A 26918-nucleotide genomic window follows, 5' to 3' on the forward strand; every position below is an offset into this window, starting at 1 on the left:
TAAAATTGCTTCAAGCACAAAAAAAATTAAAATAATCATAAAATCGGGACCGATTTTGGTGAACTGGACGGTTCAAAAAATCAAAAATAATTTTTTATGTTTTACTTCATTTTATTTCTTTGTTTAAATCTAAAAAATTAATTATAGCAAATACTTAAAATTGTATAGATGAAAAATAAAGAATAAAATTGAAAGACACTTTATTTCTTTGTTTAAATTAAAAAATTAATTATAGCAAATATTTAAAATTGTATAGATGAAAAATAAAGAATAAAATTAAAAGATACGTGACAATGTAAATGTAAGTAGAAAGAGAAGAAATAATGTAATATTAGTCCTTAACTAATTTTATGATTTGTTATTGGATCTTACAATGCATTCTTCTTATTTTGTAAACTTGTTTATTATTATCGTATTTATTTAAGAATTTTATTTTACAAAATATGATATAAATTAATTTATTAGAATATTTAATAATTTTTTTAAAAAAAAATTATTATACAGTCGAATCGATTAAACTATGACCCGTATATTTTAACAGTTCTTTCTCCAGTTCAACTTAATGTATTTTGCATTTTATCTAAATTTATATTCATAAAATTACCTAAAAAATCAATGATCTTTCCTGTATGTAGTTGAATAAAAAATTACACAATTACAAAAATTATTAATTTATTCCCATTTTTTATGAAAGGCTGGAATTATTTCATTTGCTTCGTCACGTACACTATTGCATTGTGTGCGTCTAGAATAGCTACAAAATCAAGTTCTTTAAGAACAACATCAATCCTTGCATTTTATTCGGAGAATAAGTGGTATCGGGTGTTCAGCAAAATATAGTGGCGGAAATTTATATTCTTTGCATTCATTGCTGCCTTTTTTACCATAACTTTTAATACAATTCTGCTATGGGACAAATCATTCACTCATGCATCAGCAGCTTTAGTTTGGAACACAAACAAAAAACACACATAGCTGTGATTGATGCGTTAAGCAGAAAACAGTTATACTGATAAATTGGTAAAAGTGTTGGATTAATGTTAGTTTGGTATCAAAATGTCTATTTCCTTGCAGTAATATAAGTTAAAGAACAAAGATAATTTGCAGAGGTTGGTGGCTCGAATAAGTGACCTTCCTTCTAGGAACATGACAGCAATTTAACAACTCAAACTATTAAATCAAAACTTCCATTCTTTTACCATACAAAAGTAAAAAAGGAAAATATTGAGATGGCCTGCAAATCCCTCAGTTCAAGTTTACAACATAATGCCATCACATTTTTGTCTTTTCTATTCTCCTACCTACCAAGCAGACCACAAAAATTATTCCATCATTGCATTTGCATCAGCTGATATTTCGGCTGCTGGTACATCAGATTTTCTTTTGTTCTTCCCTGAATGCCACAACAAACACCAATTAAAAGTTTACTACATGATGTTTTGAAAACAATTCCATGGTTCTTCATAAAACAACATTCCACGACAAAACATTTAAAAAATGGGACGTTTAGTTAGTGAATTACCCAATGTGCCTAAATCCAAAAAAAAAAGGGACAAATGCATGTAAACCTAAATATATGAGTACATATATGTCTCCTAGTTCTACCATGTTGTGGTTCTGTATGTAAAAGCTACTACAATCAGCACTAAATTTCTTAAAGGATATATAGGCATTGCCTACTAAAAAATATAGTCCAAATTATTTAATATCAACAGTTTACATGGTATGATCAAACTTGTTAAGACTCGGAGTCAAAGACAAAAAAAAGGATTCGATTTAGGATTTAAGTTAGAAGTGAATATTTGTTTAGTATTGAAAGCTTAGTTTAAAATGACTCAAAGATCTAGGAGGGTTCCAATCTCCCTATCCAGTAAGAAGCAGAAATCCACTAACTGCTATATGCAACCATGCTGTATGGGGAAAACAAAGCTGCGAGAATGCTCTGGTCTACCAATCAGTTGGTAGCATTCTATATGTTATCAATGCATCGACATATAATGCAAAGATAAAAAAAACAAATCTGTTACAGAGGCTAATTGAGGGCTGGGGGGAAGAGAGCAGGTTGGGGTCAGATGTGTTTTCCATGTCTGCTTTCCGCTTATAGCTTGGGGTAATACGAGTTTTGCATTTGCAGTTAGCCTTAGCTTTTAGTTTCTGTATTTTCTTTTGCTTTCTTAGCAATAATATACTAAACCTTCGTTAATACAAATCGCTCCTCCTGTGCAGCCTTACCCACAAACAAACATTATAACAAACCAACAAAGGAGGTTGCTTATAATTGCCTCAAACAAGAAACCAATGATCAATCTAGAAGACTAATGATACATCAATGGTTGACAATTAAAACAAAGATTTCTTTTCAATTTGCGCGTTGTATTAAACTGTTATTAGTTAGCAGGCTATCATCTAAATAATCATTGACAATTATCCTTGCCCTATATCCAAAAATTCCTAGATTAATTGTGTACATGTCAGTGTGCTCCCATAGACATGAAAACTCATACAGAAGCTAATTCAAAACAGAATAAGAAAATAAACGCATGAAATAATTGAAATGTTTACCTTTACCCTTAAGCTGTTTAAGTTTCAAACCCTTTTTCAAGTGAAATTTTCCTGAAGATGAAGCAGTGCTATCCTTGCTTTCCCCTGTTCACAAAACCAAACAATACATAAGGCTTACACAAATCCATCAAACATGCTTTTAACCAGAGAGCGAATCGGGATTACCTTTTGCAACAGCCATTTGCACGTCTTCCATGCTTACTATGCCACTCTCTAAGGCCTCCTTTTGTTCCCGACGCCATTGTTTGAAGAGCTTGCGCTTGCGTTTGCCGGAAAGAGAAACGTTCTGCTTCCTGATCTTAAGCTTTCCGGTGGTTGGGTCGCCGTGAATTTGTCTCTTTCTCTCTGCAACAAGAGCTCTTCTTCTTTTCTGAACCACGTTGAACTTCGCCATCTTCTACTCCGCACAACCAAACCCTAGTTCCGCACACACAACTCAAAAATTCTCTTTATATTATTTATAAATTAATATAAAATATAAATTAAATAAAGATTAAATATATTTTTAATGCCAAACAAATTTTAAATGGATCCTTAAGTCTTAAAAAGTTCATGCAATTTGTAAAATAGTCTCTATTTTAATAAAAGTTAATAAATCTACGATACGATGTAAGAAAGTTAATGATTGTGAAAAAGTCTACAACACTCTTATTCGATTTTTTGCCACCACATTAAAATTGTCTTAATTTGATTTTTGCATAATAAAATTTTTAATTTTATCACAATTAGGGAAAAAATCTATTATTTACGAAAAATAGTATTTATGATTCACATATTTTTTATTCAAAAATAGTATACGGGAAAAAATCTACTATTGATCTAAATATTTTTATATACGAAATTTACTATTGATCAAAATATTTTTGTAAATGATATCTAAACAAAAATAATATTTGTATACGGAAAAAAATCTATTATTTATGAAAAGTGGTATTTATGATCCAAATTTTTTTTATTCAAAAATGATATACGGGAAAAAATCTACTATTGATCTAAATATTTTTATGTACGAACTTACTATTAATCCAAATATTTTTTTGTAAATGATACCTAAACAAAAATGAAGTCTTTATAAGGGAAAAAAATTAAATATAGATTTATATATTTTATATACGAAAAATGTTATTTATGATCCAAATATTTTTTATTCAAAATTGACATAGGCCAAAGAATCTATTATTGATTTAAATATTTTTATATACGAAAATTTAATATTGATACAAATATTTTTGTAAACGATGCCTAAACAAAAATAATATTTGTATATGAAAAAAAAATCTATTATTTAGGAAAAATAGTATTTATGATCCAAATATTTTATATTCAAAAATGGTATGTGGGAAAAAAATCTACTATTGATCTAAATATTTTTATATACGAAATTTACTATTGATCCAAATATTTTTGTAAATGATACCTAAACAAAAAATAAACTATGTATACCGGAAAATATTTATTATACGAAAAATTTTATTTATGATCCAAATATTTTTTATACAACTCGAATATCGTATCACAAGGATTCTTGTATTATATTAACTAATAGTAACGATTAACGGGGGTTGGTTCAAGGTTCGATTTAATAAGCAGATTAAATTAAGTGGTTATTAAAATAAGCTAAACGGCTAATCCTACTGATTCTGGTTCCGAGTTATCATCAACTATAATAACACTGACCCCTAAGCGGCTTCGATCCTATTCGATTATAAGATCAATCAAACAAGCGCTTATCAAAATCATACGTATTATGTTCCTGTTTACCGAATTAAGCAAACGGTTAAGAATATGACGAGTTAACGAATTAAGCACACGATAACACCCAATTAAATTTAGGAACATGCATACTATCGAATTTAATCAATTCTATCCTATGAACACAATTGAATTAAGCAAACAATTGCAATCAAATTAAGCAAATGATTTCATAGAAATGAATTGAATCGAATTTAAATTAGTATTAGAATAACCTCGGAGCAATAGAACCCGTAAGCAGCAGGATTTGTCTTCGGATTAGTTATCCATTCAAGCGTACAAAGCAAAAAATATTTCTTTGGAAAATATAAGGTAACCCGAAACACTGTGGCGGCTGCCTATGTATAGGAAAAGAAACAAGGAATTCGGGCCACAACCCAACCGGGTCAAAAACATAAAGAAAACCCGGCCTAAAAATCGACCAAAACTAAATATTTCTAATGCTGCAACTTCAACGAATTATTCAAGCCTGCTACACTTCGAATTAGCTTTTGGCCGCAACATAAAAGTTGTAGCTCTTTCTCTCATCTTTCCGGCGATTAGTAGAACATGTTGATCCGATTCTCGAAGCTCCAGTTATGATCATTTTATTGAAAGCTGCTAATGCTGAAAATAAAGTACGAAAATCAATTAAAGGTAAAAATAAACTAAATTAGCAAAACATTATAAAACATAAAAATAAACAAAGCAAACCATGAAAATTCCAAAGTACAAACATAGAGGAATGTGCATTAAAATGCACTGATCAACTTATTTAGACAATAAACTTATTTTATGATAATGTATGAATGATTAAACACAAAATTATGTTGTCCTATATATGTGTATATATGACTCTCTTTTTTTTTGTAAAAAGCTAAACCAACCAAACCAACCCAAACCGCATTGATTTAGTTCAGTTTTATTTCTAAAAGCCATCTGAACCAAGCCGAACCGCATGTTTTTTCTCTTGTGGTTCGGATGATTTTTATCGTACAAACTGCCCAAACTGCACTGCGAACACCCCTATGTTAGACGCTAGGCTTAAGGATCTAGAGGGAGGGTGAATAGATGCCTCAGAATTTTTCGGATTTATCTTAAACTTAGGCGAAAGCGTTTCGGGATCGACTCGCGTCTATTGCGAACCACTATTGAAAGAATCGGATATGTGATTAAACCACAAAACAGTTAAGGATTAACGATGAAAGACCGCTTAGAGAATCAATCGGTTAAGCTAATATAGATCGTTTAACTACTTGCTTGATTAACTTTGTTTGCAATGACTTGATAATAGTTGAAGCAATATATCAAACACTTGGTGATAATGTCCAAATTGATTATGATTCAAGGTGTGGTGACTTGTGATGTTTATGCAGAATCTTATCACACAAGTTTAACACTTGAAGCTTTGATCAATTTGCAATTATGACCAGAAATAAGCGAAACGTAAACGAAAAGATAAAAGCGATAAGAACACGATATTTGTTCAGGCAGTTCGTCGATCGTCCTTGCTACGACTACATCTGCCCCCAATTCCAAACGGGAATTGGGATGTCTTTCATTATGATTGAAAACAGTTTATACAAAGAAGATAACAAAGCGATAACGATAAATCGAATATGTTGATCCTTTGAATCTTCTTCCCCTTAATCTTGAGCCAGATCAAGTGTCTTCCAAGAGCTTCACTTTGATTCCCTTTCTGCAATGTTTTGAATTGCTCGAACCCTTGTTCTTCAATCTTCACACTCAGCTGAATCTTTGATGAAGTCTCTTGATAAAAACCCCCAAAATTCACCAATCTTTGAGGACAAAATCCGCAGATTTTATTCACCAAAAACCCCACAAATCTTCACCCACTGGGAACCTTCAATTCCTTTCCATGGACGTTATCGATCTTGATCGCAAACTCTCAACGCAAGAATGATTGTGTGTAATTGTGTTGGAGTTGAGAAGAAGAACGAAGATGAGAAGCCTTTGTGTATCTTTCAGTTGTTGGTGTTGAAAGTGAATAATTAACAGAAAAAGATATGTATAGGTGCTGGTACGTTGATGCAGAGCAAACACATAATTTGGCAAGTTTTGAGGAGATAGGTTGACCTACTTCATTGATTAGGTCGACCTAAATGGAGCAGATTCAACCAAGTTATGATTGTTGCTAGTTGGGTCGACCTGTTGGGGCTTTGGGTCGACCAAAGATCAGTTGAAACAGGTTCTTGGGATTTTTCTTCAGTTTAGGTCGACCTAGGGGCTTGGTTGAGTCAACCTAAATGGGACAGAAGTGAATCTTCTTTGTTTGCTTTAGTTTGAGTTGACCTAAGGATTAGCTGGGTCGACCTAACTGATGCAAATCCATATGCTGAGTAACTGAAGCTTTACAGGTTGACCTAGGCATGTGGTAGGTCGACCTAAAGTGTCTTAGATAGCCAAAACCTGCTTTTCCTTGAGTAATTCACTTGTGCTTTTGTATTTGTTCACTTATGATGTTTGTCATGAATTGAAAACTCCTTGGTGAGTGTAGGCTTGTACTTACACCCTACTCCCTTCCGTACAAGGCAGTTTCTTTGAAGTGAGCATGAGATCTTGGTTAAGTACACAACAACAACAATGCTTAATCTTCACCACTGATGGTAACCTCAATGTTCTCCAGATTAAGAATCAATTTATTGAACATATATTTTGTTCACTCAAGACTTTGTCTTCACTCATCTTGAATGAATACAAATCTTGCTTCAAGTAGAGGCGATTGCCCAACAATTTGGTCATGTACAAAATTTCGAGTTTCGTCCACACACTTGTTGCCGTCTTCTTCTTGGAAAACTGCCAAAAAACCTTATCAGCAAGGCTCAATATGATGGTGATGCAGACTTGTATCTCCAAGCGCCATAGGATGAAGTCATTCACTCAAGTGAATCTCTCAATCTCATACTTTGTTGATGACTTCTTCTCCATGTTCACTGCACCAGTTTGTTGTAACAAGAAGTAGCCTATTGGATTGCTTTGCCGACGCCACTTGCTAATCTTCACAATGTGTTTCACGTGTCTCAGTTGAGGAGATACATTCTGGATCTGTCTCATGTGATCCAAGTGGATAATGTACAGGCGAGAGATAACCAGACTGTTGAGACATCACCTATGTGGATAGAGGATCGAGAGTGTTGTACCCCAATTTTTGTCCCTGAGATCCCACATCATTTTGAGAAGAGTGTGATCATCATCATTATTTATACATTATTTGCTAACCAAAAATATACAAAAAGATTATGCTTGCTTGTTGCTTATTTCTCAAGGTAGGTGACTGATCAAAAGACTCAGGAAAATTAGGGTTTTATGGCTCACAAGGTGGATAAATAATTCTCATATGCTCAAGTGATTCCCCGCATCAAAATCTAAGCCCAAGTGTGGCTCAATTCAAAGTCAACAACTTTCAACTTCATCTGGTCCACAATTAGGGATTTTGACCTAATTCATTTGGGGAGTTAACTTTTAGTCAAAGCATGGTTCCATGGCTCAAATCATGATTCAAGGAACTCCAATGCCTCATTATAATCCACTTACATCATTCATTTGATTGGAAGAGCCTAATTCAATTGATACTTAGAAGAATGTAATTCATCTAGAAAAAGTCAACTGTTCAAGATCACCTTTGACTTTTGAGGAATTTGGTCAACCACAGACTTTTGAAGATCAAAATCATGAATATATGTTTATTTAACTTATTTTATCAAGAAAATAAATCAAGAATCAAAAAGTCGATAATAAGGTTTTGACTTTTTCATGAAGAAATAAATGTTTTTACTCAACTTTGAAGGGCCATAACTTTCTCATCCCTTGGCCAAATTTTTTGTTCCAAAGCTCATTTTGAATAAAAAGTTAAGATCTACAACTTTATCATTGTTTACAAATTCTCAAAAGATGAATGGTTTTTAACTTATGGAGCTTGGAAGTTAGCTACTTTTTATAAAAAAACACTTTCAAGGTGCTTTTAACCTAATGTTCTTCCAACTTTATGGGCATTTTACACTAATATTCAAGATGAATTTGAAGAAACACCAAACATGAAAGTTATAGATTAAGTTTAGGGATTTCTAAAAAGTACTAGAACACCTCCATAGCATTTGTGAGCTAGTAGTTTAAAATGGATGGAGTTAGGGATCCATTCTTGAATTTCAAGCCATTTCATGAAGAATCAAGCTATGAGATTTGAATCAAATCTACATAATCCTTGTTTGGAGACCCTCTTGCTTGTAAATCTTGCCCTAATCAGAGGATTACACACTCTTTTGAGCCATTATCAAGGTGTTTTGATCATTGCCCATTGAATCATTCCATTTCAAGCATAAAGTGATGACTTCCATTCTTAAAAAGCTAATTTAATCACAAACAATTCTTGCATTGAGCCTCTAACTTGTTTGGTCTGCACCAAAATCAATCCAAAGCCAACAAGAAACCTCATAAGATGCAGAGGAGTCTCCCTAAGTTCTAATTAAAGCGTCGCAAAGACATTGAAACCATGTGTAATACGGTGAACTGACTTTTTATCGATCGAAATGTCGCGGTTAAGCATGAGTCGCCACCGACTTTTATTTTATCCAATTTTAGGAAAGGCTAAAAGAACAGGAAAAGACCTTTTAAAAGATTTTGAGTTCGGGGGGTAAGTTATACAAAGGGAAGGTGTAAGGCACCCTTTGCATCCATGGTTATCCATGGGCTCTTAATTGCTTAGCTCACTTTGAAAATATTTGATTTGTTTGAATTGTTTGAAAAGCAGTGTGCGAATAGTAAAAAACTCGTTAAGGACTTTAGCTTGTAAATAAGCGTAGCCTTGTTTTGAAATTGTTCTGAAAGGAGGTGTGAAAAGTATTTTGAATTTGAAATGATTTTCGAAGAAGAACTTTAGCTTGTAAGTAAGCGTAGTCTTTTTGAACTTGATTTGAAAAGAATGGAAAAATAGTTTTTGAATTTAGAGCAAGCAATTAGTAGCAACTACCCTAAGTTTAAAAATGTGTTCTTTTAGCTTTTCAGGTGAAAGGATCTATCCATACCATAAAGGGTAGGAAGTCTTTCAATTGGATGTTTAAGGGTCATCGAGTAATCGTTCGCCATAAGACTGTCCCATGCCATAAAGGGCAGGTAGTCTAAGGGAAGGATATAATAGTCATTAATCTTTTTAGGCATCATGCGAGGATACCTTAGCAATAGGGACAATCATCATGTTTTACCGAGGCAACTTCGAGGGACAATGTTGATGATAATAATGAACTTAGGGCAACATTTGTTTGCTTTTAGGTATCCTCGGAATCGAGGGACTTTGACTATTTAGTATAATTAAAGGCAACAAGGCAACAGGCAACAAAGGCAACCAGAGGGATTACCCTAAAGGTGTGTGGGTGCAACAATCACGTGGTTATGTTCAGATAATATTTATCTTGTAGTTAGGTGATCTAGGTTCAGTTCATGGTTTGCACTCCCTAAATTACTAACCACGCAGTAAAAAATAATATCACAATTTAAGTGCCCTCAAGGCCAATCAATACAACCAGTAAACAGTTACATAATAATAGGGGAAGGGGACAATGAAACCAGCGGATCCCTTAAAAGGGTTTGACATAAGTAATAATGAACAAAGAAGGTTTAGGGTTTAGGGTTACCAAACTCGTAGCTTTAGCGACTTGACAAACCTTTAGCTTCGATTGATGAAGGTTGATGGGCAGAGGTTTTTGACGATAACCCTGAAAAGTTGGACATAAAGAAAAAGGATGTGGTGAGTGTATGGCTAATTCAAAGCAAACCTTATTTCGGGCGGAAGGCAAAAAATAAAAGTTAAATCATTTTTAAAGAAAAAAAGGAAATAGGAACTTAGCTTTTGATTTGGCGGCGCGTAGTCGGAAGAGTATCTGAAGATAAACCTGAAAAGATACAGAAAAGAAATATTTCTTAGTGTATAAATGGTCCCATAAACCCTGATTAGGGCACAAGTTAGTCATAGTTAATAGAATAAAAATTAATTAATTGTTGGTTTTCAACCCAATTTAATTAAATTGGTGAAAATAAGGTTTCCATTAAATTTCCTAATCCTAATAAATATTAAAAGGAATACTAACGTAATTAAGTAATTAAATTAATTTAGAAGTTTAATTAAATAAAATTATCATTAACAATTAAATTAAATATTTTTTATTTTTTATGTTTTTTATGAAGAAGTAAAATTAGAAAGAAATTGTATATAAACAACTATCAAAAAGAAAAAACAAATTATATAATTAAAATTAAAAGAAAATGGAATGACTCAGCTTTTGATCAGGTACGGGTTGGCTGAGGACATTCATGGTGTTCCAGCGTTTCTTCATCCATTAGATTTGGGGAGAGAACAATCTGATGGCTAATCTTTGAGGGTGCACCGCGAGGCTTTGTTGTTGTAGTGCACCGGATCTTGAGGCAAACAAATTCATAAAAATAGTGTTGAAACCTGGGGATCGAACCAAGGCCCTTGGGGAATACGATCATTCACGTTTACCATTCCAACCAAACGCGTGCTTTGTTATGCATACAAAGCTATTAAATAATATATAAAAAAAACGAAAAAAAAACAGAATTCAAACCAAAGAAACCCGCGCCTCCACTGTTCATCATCTTGTTCGTTTGGACCTGGACCTGCAGATCTCGAAACTAAAAAACAGAACAACAAAAATATGTTATGAGACCATGAATCGATCGAGATTGGCCCCTGGAACGCAACCGTACCATTGGTTTCGCCTAATTTTACCAATTTTGGGAAACCCCAATTTGAAGCTTTGAAACCCTAGCCATGGTGTCGATCAAAACCTGCATCTAATGTACAATTAAACCATCCAGAAAGCACAGGAACAAGATTATGAACAAAAAAACACAATCGAATTCAATTAATAAAGCCTGGATGCGTGTAAACGTGAATTGACGAAGGGTCGAAACCGAGAACGTCCATGTCGCGCTTCCGGGAGTCTTGATCTTTTGTAAGCATCCAGGAGTGATCAGAGGACATCGATAAACATGTTAGGATGCTTTTTTGAGCTTTGATACCGCTGCAATTCAGAAAACGGTCTTGGCTTTTTTCCACTTTTTCACGAGTTCGACTCGGTTCTACGTGTGGCCGGAAATCCTTATCCCTCTCCCTTTGTCATTATACTGCATTCTGGTTTTATAGTAAAACCAATTAGGGCAAGAGATTTGATCCAAATGTCTATGAAATCTTTGATTTGGAATTTGATTGAAAGTTGCCAAATTTGAAACAAATCTTGCCAAAATTTTCTCCAATTCTTTTGCCATGCATTGTCAATCAAATATTCTGCATATTTTCTAACTATTTTATCACAAAATAAGCTTTAGTCCAATATTATTGATATTTTCATTATTTATTTCAATTAAGATTGAATTTAAATTAATTAAATCCAAAATAAATAAAATAAATAAAAATGAAACATATGATTGGGCCTAGAGGTGCTTGAATTTGGTTAGATATCTCTCCCATTCAACTATTTGATTATTATCTTAATTACTTGATTTATATTATAAAAATTCAATATAAAATCAACTAATCACTATAAATTTGTGGCCTTGAGATTAAATCTCCTTGATGAACCATGATCAATTCTTGATCGAATGGTGAATGACACTTCATAATGAGGAAGCTGACAAAAAATCAGAAGTTTTGACTTTGCTTTGACCACAGTTGACTTTTAGGTTAATTTAGTCGACTGTTGACTTTCTGGACAAATGAGTGACCAATTCTTTGAAATGAGCCTTGATACTTGTCATAGAGATATTGTGAGATGTATTGAGCCATATGAAGAGCTTTGGAGCCATTGATTAACTGATTTTCCTTTGAAAGAAACAAACCCTAGTTTAGAGCCTTTGCATAGGAGAGTGTGTTTTGGAACTTTGTGTTTTGATTTGATTTTGTGTATGGAAAATAGCATGGGCAAATTTTGGGGTATGACAGCTGCCCCTGTTCAATTATCTTAAACCTGAAGATGTAGAGTGGTCTGTGTGCCAGTCGGTATCTGAAGGTGGCAGATGATTGAACACTAGAATACCAAGAAATTTGCCCTATTTGTAGTAGGGACTTTTTGTCGGAGATGGGCTTGTAGATGCCATCTGGTAGTTGTTGGAGTATGGATTGTTGCGAAATTTCTGCTTTTGCCGTCTTCTCTTTTTTGTTTGAATGTTGAGGAACCGTCAAAGGTGTCGACTCAAGTCTGTGTTGGGTTATTTAAGGAACCGTCAAAGGTATCGACTTAAATTTGAAATACGTCGTTAAGGAACCGTCCAAGGTGTCGACTTAACTCTTGATGTGGGTTGTTAAGGAACCGTCAAAGGTGTCGACTTAACTCTGAAGCATATCATTGAGGCACCGTCAAAGGTATCGACTCAGATATGTAGATAGATTATATAAGGAACCGTCAAAGGTGTCGACTTATATCTGAAGTGTGTCGTTAAGGAACCGTCAAAGGTGTCGACTTAACTCCTGATATATTAAGGAACCGTCAAAGGTATCGACTTAATACTTGAAAATAGATTGTTAAGGAACCGTCAGAGGTGTCGACTTAACTCTTGTAAATGGAGATAGTGGTATCCTGAAAAGTAGAGGTTAGTTTTCTCATGTTATGATGCATGTGTTATGTAATGAGTCTCTCAAAATAAATGAGAAATTTTGTATGTCATGCATGAATTTATTATGAAGTTATGCATAATCACTTCCCTCTATTTTCATTGAGCCTGTAACCACATAATCACTACCCTCTATTTTCACTTCAAAGCTTTGCATCTTAGTTTGAGTAGAATAATACATGCTACTATGAATCAAATTAAGCATCTGGACGCCTCATATATCACCTATAGAAGCTATCCAAACCATAAAATAGCATCTGTAACCACAGAATCATCATCCACCATTGTTGCTTGAAGCATTTGCAGTTGGACTCAGGTAGGAGGATTCAGACCATTTCAAAAGGTTGTGAGCATTCAGTTAGAACCCCTGAGGTCTAAGGAAGCTATCCAAATCATCAAACCAGTTTTGGAAGTGCTCTAAAGCATCTTTCGATTTCCAGCTTCAAGAGGTAAGTTTCAAACTTTAACTTTTTTATTCCAGTACCTATTTTGATATATCTTAATACCAGTATGTTCAACATCATGTGAGGAGTAAAAGCCCTCAATTCATTGTCATTTATTCATTGTATATGTCATTTAATTTGATTTTTAAAAGTTATGGCTCATACAGATTTTTCTGATATTCTTAAGCTACAGGTTGAATAAATGTTTGATTGATACATATATGGAATTCTTAAGCCCTCAAATTAACCGGTAATATAAATTATCCATATCCAAATCCGATTATAAAAAACCAGTTAATTTTAATATGGTTTTTAACCAAATCCACATTTTGAATATTTTATAAATATGGTTTTAACCAAATCCATATTTTGGACATCCATATCCAAAATAAAAACTAAATTAAAATATTTTCTGAAAATCTATTTTTTTCAAAAATACGATTAATTTTAAAAAAAAAACGATAAAGTTGTTTTTTTTTCGAAAATACAAAAAATTGATTTTATTTCTAAAAATATAAAAAAAAACAGTTTTTTAAAAAATAAGAAAATCGAGTTTTTTTCAAAAATACGGAAAATTGAGTTTTTTCCGAAAAAACAAAAAATTGAGTTTTTTTTTTAAATAGTAAAAATCGATTTTAATCGATGTTTTTTTGGAAATATTTAAAGTCAATTTTTTCGAAAATACAAAAAAAAATGAGTTTTTTTAAATACGAAAAAATATTTTTCATAAATACAAAAAGTTGATGTTTTTTGGAAATACGAAAAAATTCAATTTTATTTCTAAACTCTTAAAAAATAGAGTTATTTCCGAAATACGAAAGGGAATCGAAAAATTGAGTTTTTCAAATAATTACGAAAAATCGTATTTTATCGAAATAAACAAAATCAAATTTTTTTGAAAATTGAGTGTTTTAAAAAAATGGAATTTTTTCTTCGAAAATACAACCATTGGTTTTAAATTGTTAAAGCTCAACCTTTTTGAATCAACCATTGGTTTTGTATTGTTAAAGTTCAACAAGCTCTTTTATTAAACCCTTGCATTGTATTGTTAAAGCTTGGCACCTTTTAAAACTTGTTAAGTATTGTTAAAGCTTAACATTTTTAAAACTCGTAGAATATTGTTAAAGCTCAACACCAAAAAAATTTTGCCACTTGGCTCTTTTATTTTCCTTTTAAGGGGAACTACAAAAGCTTTGACTTCCCTATTGCATTTAAGGGGTATGTAGGCCTAAGATGCGATGTCTTATCGAGCTCAGTTTAAAATCTTCTTTTGTCATCCTCCAACTTTATTTAAACAAAAACATAAAAAGACAAAAAAACAGTTTTATAACAATAACAACAATAATATACATTTTAAAAAGGTTCCTACAGAGTACCATAGATGTGAGGGGTGCTAACACCTTCCCCTTGCATAACTAACCCCTCGTACCTAGATCTCTGATAAGTTTATTAATTTTGATTTTAAAAACTTATGTTGGTTTTATGTCTCTCTTTCTCCCATTTTCTTTGGAAACAATAAAGCATGGTGATGACTCTGTTAAAATATCTGATAAGTCAATCAATGGCTCTAGTCTCACAGATTTCAGCGCTACAGAGAGGTGAAGCAGTTGCGGGTAAAGAGATTGCCTTGGTGAAGATGGAGTGGGGAGGACCAGCTGGTGAAAGCATGACTTGGGAGCGTAAGGATCATATGAGAGAGTCGTATCCAACTCTGTTTTCTTCAGGTAATTTTCAGGGACAGAAATCCTTTAAGTGGGGGATAGTTGTAACACTCCGAAAATCTAGAATTTGTGTTCTTGTGATTATTGTGAATATTATGTAATTTTATGTTGATATGTTGTTGGGTTGTTGTTGGGTTGTTAGTGGGATGTAGGTGTTGATTTAAGAATTATTTAGAGTAAATAATTGGTAGTTATATGGTTTATAATTAAAATAATAAAGTAGAATATTAGTGTGGGTGAGAATCATTTAGAATTAATAAAATAATACTTTTATGTGGTTTTGTATTAATAATAAAATAAAATATTGGGATGAGTAGAGATGCTAAGGGTATAATAGTAAGAGTATGGGAGTAAGTGAGGGTATAAGGGGAAGATGATAAAAATGGTCTAAGGTTAACAAATAAAATAAGGAATAAGGTATATTATGTGTCATTCGTGAAAAAATTGGAAAAATGGGAGAAAAGCGGCTAGGGCACATAGGAACCAAGAGGACATTCTTCGTTAGAGCGTGAATAGAAATCAATCGCTAGGAATACGAGGTAATGATGGGTTATTGAATTTCAATGGTGATTGATATAGGATAGGGTGGAAGATTGGGTATTTGATGTTGTTAGGGTTGTGGATCCATGGTTTTCATAAAAGTCTCGAATGATGATGATTGTGGAATGTGATTGTGCTATAATTTTATGATTGATGATTAAATGTAATGACGTGTAATTAATGTTGTGTTGTGTTCTTGAGTTGGGTTGAATTTGGATGCTTTAGGGCATGAGTTTGAATGATGTTATCAAGAAGAATATATGTGATACAAGTTGATCTGATGATATTTGATCTTTTGGGCATTGATGAATGTTGATTTTTGATGTTTTTCGGTGACTATTTTTGGACTAATATAGGTTTTTGGGTATTGGAATTGTGGCTGCATTCGTAACAGGAAACTAGGATTTTTGGAAAAATTGTCCGGTGAAATCGATTGCAATCCCAGTGCAATCGATTCCATCAGTTAAAATTTTTAGAAAAATTGCCTAGTGCAATCGATTGCAGTCCCTGTGTAATCGATTGCAGTCCCAGTGCAATCGATTACATCAGTTAAAATTTTGAAAAATAAAAGGGTGCAATCGATTGTATTGCCTAGAAAATAAAATTTTTGCTTTGACAAAGGCGACGTATGTTGATGTCAGTCAATTGCAGTCTCGGTGCAATCGATTGCATCAGTTGCATTTTTGAAAATTATTTATTTTGAACTATGACAAGCCTTAACGTTTTACCTCATAACTTTTGATCCGTAAGTCCAATTTAGGTGTTTTTTGAAGCATTAGAAAGCTAATGCACAGTGCTATAACATGAAATGATTGGTGAAAAGTTTGATTAATATTAAGGTGTCTATTATATGGGTGTTTATAAAAGTTTGCATGATCGATTAGTGAATCATTGAGTTAAAATAATAAAATATCTATGGTATAATGAAGTAACATGATTAAGTGTATACAGTTGTGCAAATGTAACGTTATTTCTATTGATGTTGGTTGATGAGTATTGTGAAGGATTAGTAATACCATATGTTATGACAAAGTTTAATTATGTTATTATGTTGATGCTGTTGCAATGGTGTTGCTAAGATGTTGATGTTGGTGATGTTGCTATGGTGTTGATATTGATGATGACTTAATGATGTTGCATGTCCAAATATATACATGTTTTTTATGATGATTATATTGTTGATGACACGCTAGACTAGTCGAGGTCGAACATATGAGTAATGTTGTTGTATGTTGCGAATCATGCATCCATGTTGTGGAACTTATGTTCTAAATTATGTTGTGGCCTCATTTTCTATGGTGATGGTTCGAGTGTGAGTAGCTAGATCATTTGTTCGGAGATTTAGTGAAGTGGTACCTATGGTGATGGTAGCGATTTGGTGTATTCTGGTTCCAAGAGTAAATCGATCCTATGGTGGGGATCATGTAGTGAAATGAATCTAAGGGATCATATTATAGTACCACATGCATTGAGTCAGTAACATTGCATAGCATTTATGTGGCATTGCATAATCTTTTGATGATGTGAGATGTGTTGAATATTGAGATGTTAGGTGACGTTGATTTCTATGATGAAAGTTGTATAGGTGATAATTATGACGTGTGGGGTGTGAGTTATAACTTGTTGATTATGTTATATGATTGTATAATAATGATTGCAATTCTCTTTACTTATATCTTTCATAATTGATTGTGATTACTCACCCCTTCTGTTTGAATATTGCCTCCACGTGGATAACACGGAGGTCTCCAGGAGTAGCTTGCAGAGGTAGTGAAGATAGCTCTTAGAGTATTTAGTAGTTTTCTGTTATTTAGGGGTGTCTTGCTCTGATATATAACTTCGGGTTGGGAACGCTTGATTTGGATTTTTATGTCCAATTATGTTGAAGTATTTACAATGATTTTTGAATTGTTTTGGATTTTTATGTCCAATTATGTTGAAGTATTTACAATGATTTTTGAATTGTTGAATTAGTTTTATTTCAACTCTTTTATGAGACAAAATGTCATGAGTTTGAAAGTTGAGGATATTTAATCGAAGATGACTCCGATGTGATATTTTTAATTAAGTGAAGTTGCATGAATACTATGAATGTATATGTTATGAAAATTTACCATCATATGTTGTAACTTGTGTTACAGAGCAAGACTGATTTTATCTTGTTTTTATTATGACGTATGACACCCTTGTGTGGTGATTCGAATTAATTTATTCGTAAATTATATGTAGAGTTTAGAAGGATGTTACATTAACAACCTAACATATTTCGACACCTACATGCAAGACTTCGACATCAACATGTGAACAGACTTTAACTACATATTTAACCTCTATCGAACTATGAAGTTTCTTCTTGTCAAATTCTAAAATTTGATTCAAATATCACAATTAAAATTACAAGCGTGAAATTGTTTATTAAAAAAAATCATTATAATTAGATTAATATAATTTCTGGAAAAAATTAATGTTGTAATTTGCTAATAAAAGAGCAAGTATGGCTATTTTGTTTGACCAAGTATCTATAGCACAAAAGAAATATATAAAAGTAAAGGTTCATTTGTTTTATTTTTTTTAATGATTTTATAGTTTAATTATTGTTTTTTTATAAAAATGCTTTAAATAATTATTTTTAAAATGTTATTTTAGGTATTTTATTCTCTTTGATATAAATTTTTTAATATTAAAATTTTAAAAAATTACTTAAATTTAAAACTTTTAAATAATTTTTTAAAACATTTTTTCGAAAAGAATATAATTTTAACTATATTTTAAACTTCAATAATATTTATTTATGTTATATAATATTAAAATTAATTTTTTAATTTATAATATTATATATTTATGTTATATAATATAATATTAATATATAATATTAGAAGTTTAAAAAACTTCTAATATTTTGAATTAAAACAAACCTATTCCTAAATCTTAGTTTTAAATGATGACCAATAATAGTGTTAGTTAAAGTAAATGAATAGGCTTGTTTGGAGTCACGTGTAAAACAAAGGGGAGCACACGGAAGAAGAACAAGAAGAAGACGTGGGCGTCAAGAGTCCAAATCTGTGGGACGTCCCCTTGGAAAACTGAAACCATCACAATAACTTTTACTTTTACTCATAGTTAAATAGGTAACACCATTCAAATTTACAATATTCATTTTCCATTTTTAAATCTATGCTTGATACAAAATAGTCATTCAATAAATCTAGATTTTTATAAAAAAAACAAAATTAAACTATAGTCTATAGACAATAATTTATTATGACAAAGCTCTTATATTTATCTATTTGACAAAAAGAAATTCAAACTTTTGAATAGATGATCTTAAAGTATCTAAAAACTACTTTTAATTAATATTGAATACCTATATTTTTATAAAATAGTTTTTCTTATGATATAAATAGAAAACAGATCGTTTTTTTCAAAATTAGTAAGAAACATATAAATAATTCTATTAACTATTTATAGTCCACATTAAAGATTATTTTTTAGAAAATTTCTCAACCAATCTCATAGATTTCTTACACATTAATGATTTTTCTAATTAATTGAGAAAATCTCATTTTGACTATGTTTTAACGATTAAGTAAATATCATTAAGTTTAATTAATTAAACTGGAGACAAAAATAAAAATTCCTTGTGTAAGAAATCTATTGAGTTGGTTGAGAAATTTTCTTTTATAAAAAGCCTTGTTAGGTTTTGCTGTAACACAGCTGATAAGTCTAGTACATTGGGGTTTATTTATGTGGACAATCGGTTTCAAAAAATATACGAAGAAAAAAGACAGCGAGTAATACACGTGTTTGGTTTTTGACTCATAATAGAAATGACGTGGGAGAGAAGGAGAAGAAAGGTTTATCGGACAAAAAATGTAATATTCGGTTGTGAAAGTAGCATTTTAGTTGTACTAATTATGAAAATAGTGCTTGGGAAAGAAATTAGGGTGACTTTTTGATTAGATTTTGACATGATTCAAACCAACCTCCAAATAAAGAAAAGAAAAGTATGTAACCCAAACCCAAAGCGTGACTATTGCTGTTTGGAATTCAAAACCCACGAGACGTAAAAAAAACAATAGAATATTCCATCCCAGTACCAATGGGCAGTGGCAAGTTTGGTAATTAAAGTACAACAATTCTAACAAAGCTGTTTTCAAAACGCAAAAAGCAAGGTAGGTAGGTATATATGTATGTGTCTATGTCATTCTTCTAACCTATACATTAATAATCTATTTATTCTCTTTATCAGTTGTCTTCTCTCTTTTATTTGTGTTAGCATATTCAAGTAGAACAGAAAAGAAAAGAAAGCATATTCAAGTAGAACAGAAAAGAAAAAAAATTAGAAATGTCGAACATAGACATTGAAGGGATCATGAACGAAGTACCCAATGATTCCCGTCTTCCTAAGACCAAAATCGTATGTACTTTGGGTCCTGCTTCCAGATCTGTTGAAATGATCCAGAAGCTTCTTAAAGCTGGCATGAATGTTGCTCGTTTCAATTTCTCACATGGAACTCATGAATATCATCAAGAAACCCTCAACAATCTCAAGTCTGCTATGCAATCCACCGGTATTCTCTGCGCCGTCATGCTCGACACCAAGGTTCTTGTGTTCTGCTTCTCTTATATGTTTGTTTGTTAATCCAATGGAATTATTAACTTTCCTGTACAAATGCTCTTTACTGTGCTGTATTATTGTAGGGGCCTGAGATTCGGACTGGCTTTCTGGTAGATGGAAAACCTATTCAGCTAAAAGAAGGACAAGAAATCACCATAACTACTGATTATGATATTAAGGGAGATCCGGAGACGATATCAATGAGTTACAAGAAACTGCCTGTCCATTTGAAGCCTGGAAATACCATACTATGCTCTGATGGAACTATCACTCTCACTGTTTTGTCTTGTGATCAAGAAGCTGGTACTGTTAGATGTCGCTGTGAGAACACTGCAATGCTGGGTGAGAGGAAAAATGTTAATCTTCCTGGTGTTGTGGTGGATCTTCCCACTCTTACTGATAAGGATAAGGAAGATATTCTTGAATGGGGCGTGCCTAACCATATTGATATGATTGCTCTTTCATTTGTTCGGAAAGGATCAGATCTTGTTAATGTTCGCAGAGTTTTGGGGCCTCATGCTAAGCATATTAAGTTGATGTCAAAGGTAGTGTTTTTTGTTGCATTCTTCTACAACTTTGAGAATATAAGTGATTATCATTTTTCATTTGTTTGTGTTTGTGCTATATAAGATGTTGTGGAAAATGATTCATGAATAGCTTATTCTTGTCTACTTGTGGTATATAATGATTTTGGGGAATTTTATTTCAAGGTTGAGAATCAGGAGGGTGTCATGAACTTTGACGAAATCCTGCGTGAAACTGATGCATTCATGGTGGCGCGTGGTGACCTTGGAATGGAGATCCCAGTTGAGAAGATATTTCTGGCACAGAAAATGATGATATATAAGTGTAATCTTGCTGGCAAGCCTGTGGTAACTGCCACCCAGATGCTTGAATCCATGATCAAGTCTCCTCGGCCAACCCGAGCTGAAGCAACAGATGTAGCCAATGCAGTTCTTGATGGAACGGATTGTGTCATGCTTAGTGGTGAAAGTGCTGCTGGATCTTACCCTGAACTTGCTGTGAAAATCATGGCCCGCATTTGTATTGAGGCGGAATCATCCCTAGACTATGGTACTATCTTCAAAGAGATGATAAGGTCTACTCCATTGCCAATGAGTCCATTGGAAAGTCTTGCATCATCAGCTGTACGAACAGCCAATAAGGCGAGAGCAAAACTCATTGTCGTGCTGACACGAGGTGGGAGCACAGCCAAGTTAGTTGCTAAGTATAGGCCAGCAGTTCCAATCCTGTCTGTGGTAGTTCCAGTTTTGACAACGGACTCATTTGATTGGTCCTGCAGTGATGAGTCACCAGCAAGGCACAGCTTGATATACAGAGGGCTGATTCCTATATTGGCAGAAGGATCTGCCAGAGCTACTGATGCAGAATCTACAGATGCTATTCTGGAAGCCTCCCTTAAGTCAGCAACACAAAAGGGGCTTTGTAAACCTGGTGATGCAGTTGTTGCTCTTCATCGTATTGGAGCTGCTTCTGTCATAAAGATCTGCATTGTGAAGTGATCTGCAACACAATGTGTTTTTTGCCTGCCTTAGATGCAGGAAGGGCTATGTTATGTTCCAGCTTTTGTGCTCTAATTAAATTAAACTCTGTGCTGTTTGTCTGTAGTATAACAGAGGATTTAGCTATTAGCAGGTTTTGGTATTTTCTATAATATTGCTGAGTATTTCCGAATGAGATTCTCATGAAAATAATATGCATTTTTGCATTTAAAACATTATAATTAGCTGGGTAACTGTGTCTGTGTTCCACAATGATATTATTCGGCAAATCTATCGATTTGCAATTTTTGTGTTTTTGAAATTTAATAATTTAACATTGTTGACATAAAAAAACGAATTAAAGGGTTTTAAATATGTTTTTTTCACATTAGATAAAAACTACATCCTATTATATTGAATTTCTAATAGCTGTGTAGTGACAACTCACTTTTATGAAATTCAATTAAAAAAAAAATTTGAGTATTCATCCGATACATATTGTAGTGTATTGGCGCGCTGGTGTGATTTGGTAATATGGTGTACCATATTTGTAGCAACATGATAACAAAGTTTAATCCAGAATACAAACATTACTAAGTACTGAATATGCTTGTTTTGCATTTCATATCACCAAATTATCAAAACTAATTTTCTGATAAACCTACCTATATTTTGATACATCATTCTAACACGAGATATGAAATGAAAAACGCTTCACAAGCGGCTCTAATTCTACTGTCTCACTAAATCTATCATTTCCGATGTCAATGCAAGAAACCCTACTGGGCAAGTGGCAACCAAGTACTCCTTAGGGAGTTAAAATTAACCATCACACCCAAGGACGTGTTTCTTGTCAATGCATATCGTCACTGTCCCCTGCACTGTCATTTTTTGAACCAAAATCCGAGTGCAAGGATAAACAGCATCCAGTCCCTGTTTATATCTTGAAGGACTTGTAACCATACTCAGGGTTCGTCATCCCCTCTTCCCAATCACCCATGTTCCGACCACCAAACACAATTTGTTGGATACCAAGATATCTGCCATTCAGGGAAGGGTCAATAATTATTTTCGCATAACAAACAGAATAAAAGCGATCTAGGGCGTAGAGTAGCTTATATTCTTTACATTTTTATTACATGTAGATTGGTAATTCAAACTTACTCTGAACTTAAACCAGTTAGGCAGTTGAGAAGCACATCAATGGCAAAATAATCAGCCGTACCCAGGTCCACCCTGCAAGTATGATTTGTTTAAAGCTTAAACATATTGAACCAACAGGAATTCTGATCAATCACATATTTCACATTTATATACTACATATATAAAACAATTATTTTTTAATGAAAGCTTATAAATTATATGGTGACGACTCAATATTATATCCATTAGTGGAAAATTTTGACTGAAAATATACCGTACTGTGCTTTCATATTCTACAGCACTCATGTATATAACTAAATGACATTGTTATTAATTATTTGCACTGATAAGTTATTTAAGTCTGTTATTTTTAGTTCGAAATACTAGAAACTGTATCAGAATAAGAATAAAGAAAACTTTCCTACTATTGAATACCTATTTAGCTGATGACAACAACCACCAAGGCCTTTTTTGACACAAGAAAGAATCTATTTCTATGAATCAACTAACGCATAATGTCGTGTTGTCAATCAAGTCAATTGATAGTCCTTTTAAATCAAAGTCAATCTTTTTTAGTGATTTGACCTATAATTTTTCCTGGTCCTCCTCTACTTCTAACAATTGAACTGCTCTCCATCTGATCTATCCTTCATAGCATGTTTCCACTAATTTTCTCCACACTCTAAATAATTTAAGACAAAACTGTAAGCATCTTTTCTATTATGGGAGCCGCTAAATTTTTTCTGTCGCGATTTCTCCCTAAATGCTTTCTTGTTTTTAGCAAGTAATCACTCGCATATCGTAATATTCTCATCTCTACATCACTGAGCTTGATTTTGTTTCATGTACTTGCTAAACATATCCAAAGGACACTGCCCCGTACATTTTTTTTTTTAATTGCATAGTCATTGAAAAGCCAATAAAAGAAATAAATGGGAAATTAAATGATTAGGAATGGCTGCTTTAAAGAGAAAGTTGGGGTAGCACCTATACATACAAGATTGTCAAATCTACCCTTAATTGTTTTGGACATGTGTGTATTTGGAGAAGATCTCTAAGGCTATGTTTGGGAGTTTGGAGGGGAAGGGAGGGGAGGGCTTTGAAAAATAAGAAGAATTGGGTGAAAAGGTTAAAAGGATTTTGAGTTGGAGGGTTTTGGAGGGTTTGAGTTTATTAATAACACCAAAAACCCCATAAAATGGGGGAACTCAAAAATTGTATTGAAGGAGGGTTTTGGAGGGTTTTGAAGGGTTTAAATAAATTTTCCAAATATCTTTTAGGTTGTTATAGTATTGTGAAAATTAAAAATTTAGTAATGATAATGACTCTTTTATCATTCTAAACAAAATCATTTTTTCAAAAAATGTCAAATATTTTCTTATATTTTTTTAAAATTTCATTTTTGGAAGCCTTCCCCTCCCCTCCCCTCCAAACTCCCAAACATAGCCTAAAAGACTTATTAAGAGTAAATCAAATGGAGAATAACCCCATCCCATAGTTGGAGAAAGAATGAGAACACAAAAAACTATAACCTAGACTATTAAAAATGTTTTGGGTTTAAATCTGCATTGCAAGGTCATAAAACAAATTCAATCTGCATCATTTAATGTCTTCAACCTCTATCCATTGCAAGGTCATAAAACAAATTTCAAAAAATTTTGAGAACAGAGTTCTAGATAACATACCATACTCGTCCCCAATTATCCTGGAATTCGACGTCACTGATATCATGGAAAGATGATGGCATCACTTTGAAACCCTTATCTGAATCATAGAGAGGATCATTCTCCATTGACGAATTTGATATCTGTCATCAATTAAAGTCACTTCACTTCTTTCTTAACGCGCATGTTGGAAACTAGAAATAATTAATAGTTCTATGACTTATAGCTGAGGCAATCAGATGATTCAGATAATGGCTATAGCAGTTTACAAGAAGCTTTAATTGACAATATTTCCAGAAATTAAAATCAAGTAAACTATGCAATGTATTCCATTGTTACTGTTCTTTCTATTCTCAGCAATAGAGACATGGACAGTAAGATAACAGTCAGATAGGCAGAGAAAGTGATCGTGGAACTTGTATTTGAAGAGACATGGATATTATCACCAATAGAGGTCAAACAGGTAAAATATTTTCTAGCAAGTTACTGCTAATGTGTAACTGTAAGCATGTGTTGTCATATGGTTAAATGTAACTAAAACATATACAAAAACATGCCTGTCCTATACTACTATTACATACAAAAATCACTTGAACATACAATGTTTAGTCCTGGAACTGTAAGGATATTTTCACAGGCTTTCACCATATTGACCGTTGTTATAGTACTGACTAAGTACTATAACAATGGTCAATATGGTAAAAACAATCTTAAACATTGACCGTTGTTATACAAAACAATCTTAAAGGAAAATATGCAAATAGGAAATCTTGAACTATCAATGATATAGTTACACATCAAAAAGAGGGACATCATGAAAAGGTCGATGCCTCAATGTATAACAACTAAACCTAATCTTAATTGTAATAGTCCCCATGTACATGAAGCACGAAGGCTACTAAGTACCTGCAAGTTTGAAGAATTGAAGGCACCAATTCGACCCATGACATACCATGCTTGAATAACCTAATTGAGATGAATAAAAAGGTAAGACTAAGATTGAATGAAAATAAGAATATAATCTATTGAAAAGGCATAGTAAGCAAAATGGAAGAGTTACACTGCCAATAAGATTAACGTCGCGATCAGTGGGTGATCCGTACAATTCAAACCAGATAAACGAATCAAGTGGATTGAAGCTGCAAGCAAAAGGCATGTATGATAATAAGTAGTGCGAATGTTAGGATGGTATAGAATAAGAACTAGAATTAGAATAGTAGTATGTACTCTCTAAAGGTGACTTTGGCTGCGACAACAGATCCAGTTTTGGACTTGTTAAAGTCTTTACCCTTCCTTCGAATTCTATCTTCTATCTGAAAATAATGGATTAAGGAAAGCATTCATTGAAAAAAAAAAAAAAGGAAGTATATCCCGTTAAGCAAACTCAATTGGCATCTGTGCAGGTACATCAGATGCAAAGGCGCGCGTTCGAATCCACGATATGTTACTTATCCACCTTTAAAGAGTGAATTACAGCGGGTAGACTATTTGAACAAAAAAAATAATAAATAATAAGAAACATACCCTCTTCCTCATGAGTTCAGGGTTTCCGATACTATCACCAAGTACAGAACGAAGTTCAGTGTCATTTTTGCACGCATCTTCAAGGACTCTATACGAACATTTAGAAAGCAGCAGCATTATTTAAAATGAAATAATGAGAATGAAAGAAAGTAGAAGAATGAATTACTAGTAGTGTAGTTACTTAGCCCAAGCAGGGTAATTGTGAAGTCGGTCGTGTTCGCGTTGTTGTTTGTCTTGTCGAACTTTCAGCAATCTTCGGCCTCTAGCGGTGGTTCCAGATCCTTTAATAGAATCGGATTTATCAATTTCGCCATTGTTGTTGGATTTGGAAAGAGAAACCAACACAGTAGTAGGACGCTTCAACTGTGAGGAGGAGGACAAGGATGAATTATTGAAGAGTGAGTGTTGTGAAGGGAAGTGGTAGCGGCAACACCCACACGCCAGGGCCATGCTACTCATCCTTTCCCAGTTTCTATTCTATCATTTTTCGATTTGGATAACTCTTTCTTTTCCCTGCAAAATTCACACTGCTTCCTTTTTCCTAAATAATTCTCATTATAATATCAACAAGATTAATCAATTCTTAAAAAATATTTTTATTTATTGTATTCAATTTGTCTAACTATAATTAATAAAATATTTTGAAGGATTATCGTTCAGACACAATTGTCTGCACAACATTTCATAAGATTCTAATAAACTAGTCTTTTAATGGACATGCATGTCTATTCAAGTTTAGTGAATATTTTAGGTACTTATTTTAGGTACTACGTAACTGTTGCGAATGTTTGTTTTTCAAATGCTGACACGTCTTCACTTGCATGCTT

At 33.0% G+C, this 26918-nt stretch overlaps 3 protein-coding genes across 3 annotated transcripts; 1 reads left to right on the plus strand and 2 right to left on the minus strand.

Annotated features, from left to right (window-relative positions):
• Positions 1–1136: 1136 nt before the first annotated feature.
• Positions 1137–3002, minus strand: LOC131647191 (uncharacterized). Its single transcript, XM_058917104.1, has 3 exons — positions 2728–3002; positions 2563–2646; positions 1137–1393 (listed from the first exon to the last, which is right to left on the minus strand). The coding sequence occupies exons 1-3, from the start codon at positions 2954–2956 to the stop codon at positions 1323–1325; spliced, it is 384 nt and encodes a 127-aa protein (XP_058773087.1). The 5' UTR covers positions 2957–3002; the 3' UTR covers positions 1137–1322.
• Positions 3003–19869: 16867 nt separating this feature from the next.
• On the plus strand, positions 19870–22002 carry LOC131652677 (pyruvate kinase, cytosolic isozyme). Its single transcript, XM_058922616.1, has 3 exons — positions 19870–20243; positions 20342–20803; positions 20969–22002. The coding sequence occupies exons 1-3, from the start codon at positions 19986–19988 to the stop codon at positions 21779–21781; spliced, it is 1533 nt and encodes a 510-aa protein (XP_058778599.1). The 5' UTR covers positions 19870–19985; the 3' UTR covers positions 21782–22002.
• A 223-nt stretch (positions 22003–22225) lies between these two features.
• LOC131652678 (uncharacterized) lies at positions 22226–26640 on the minus strand. The gene is made up of 8 exons (XM_058922617.1): positions 26273–26640; positions 26092–26179; positions 25795–25880; positions 25628–25706; positions 25474–25533; positions 24589–24710; positions 22925–22996; positions 22226–22800 (listed from the first exon to the last, which is right to left on the minus strand). The coding sequence occupies exons 1-8, from the start codon at positions 26548–26550 to the stop codon at positions 22698–22700; spliced, it is 888 nt and encodes a 295-aa protein (XP_058778600.1). The 5' UTR covers positions 26551–26640; the 3' UTR covers positions 22226–22697.
• Positions 26641–26918: the final 278 nt, after the last annotated feature.

Source organism: Vicia villosa, linkage group LG2 (genome assembly GCF_029867415.1).
Source record: "Vicia villosa cultivar HV-30 ecotype Madison, WI linkage group LG2, Vvil1.0, whole genome shotgun sequence".
Lineage (NCBI taxonomy): Eukaryota > Viridiplantae > Streptophyta > Magnoliopsida > Fabales > Fabaceae > Vicia > Vicia villosa.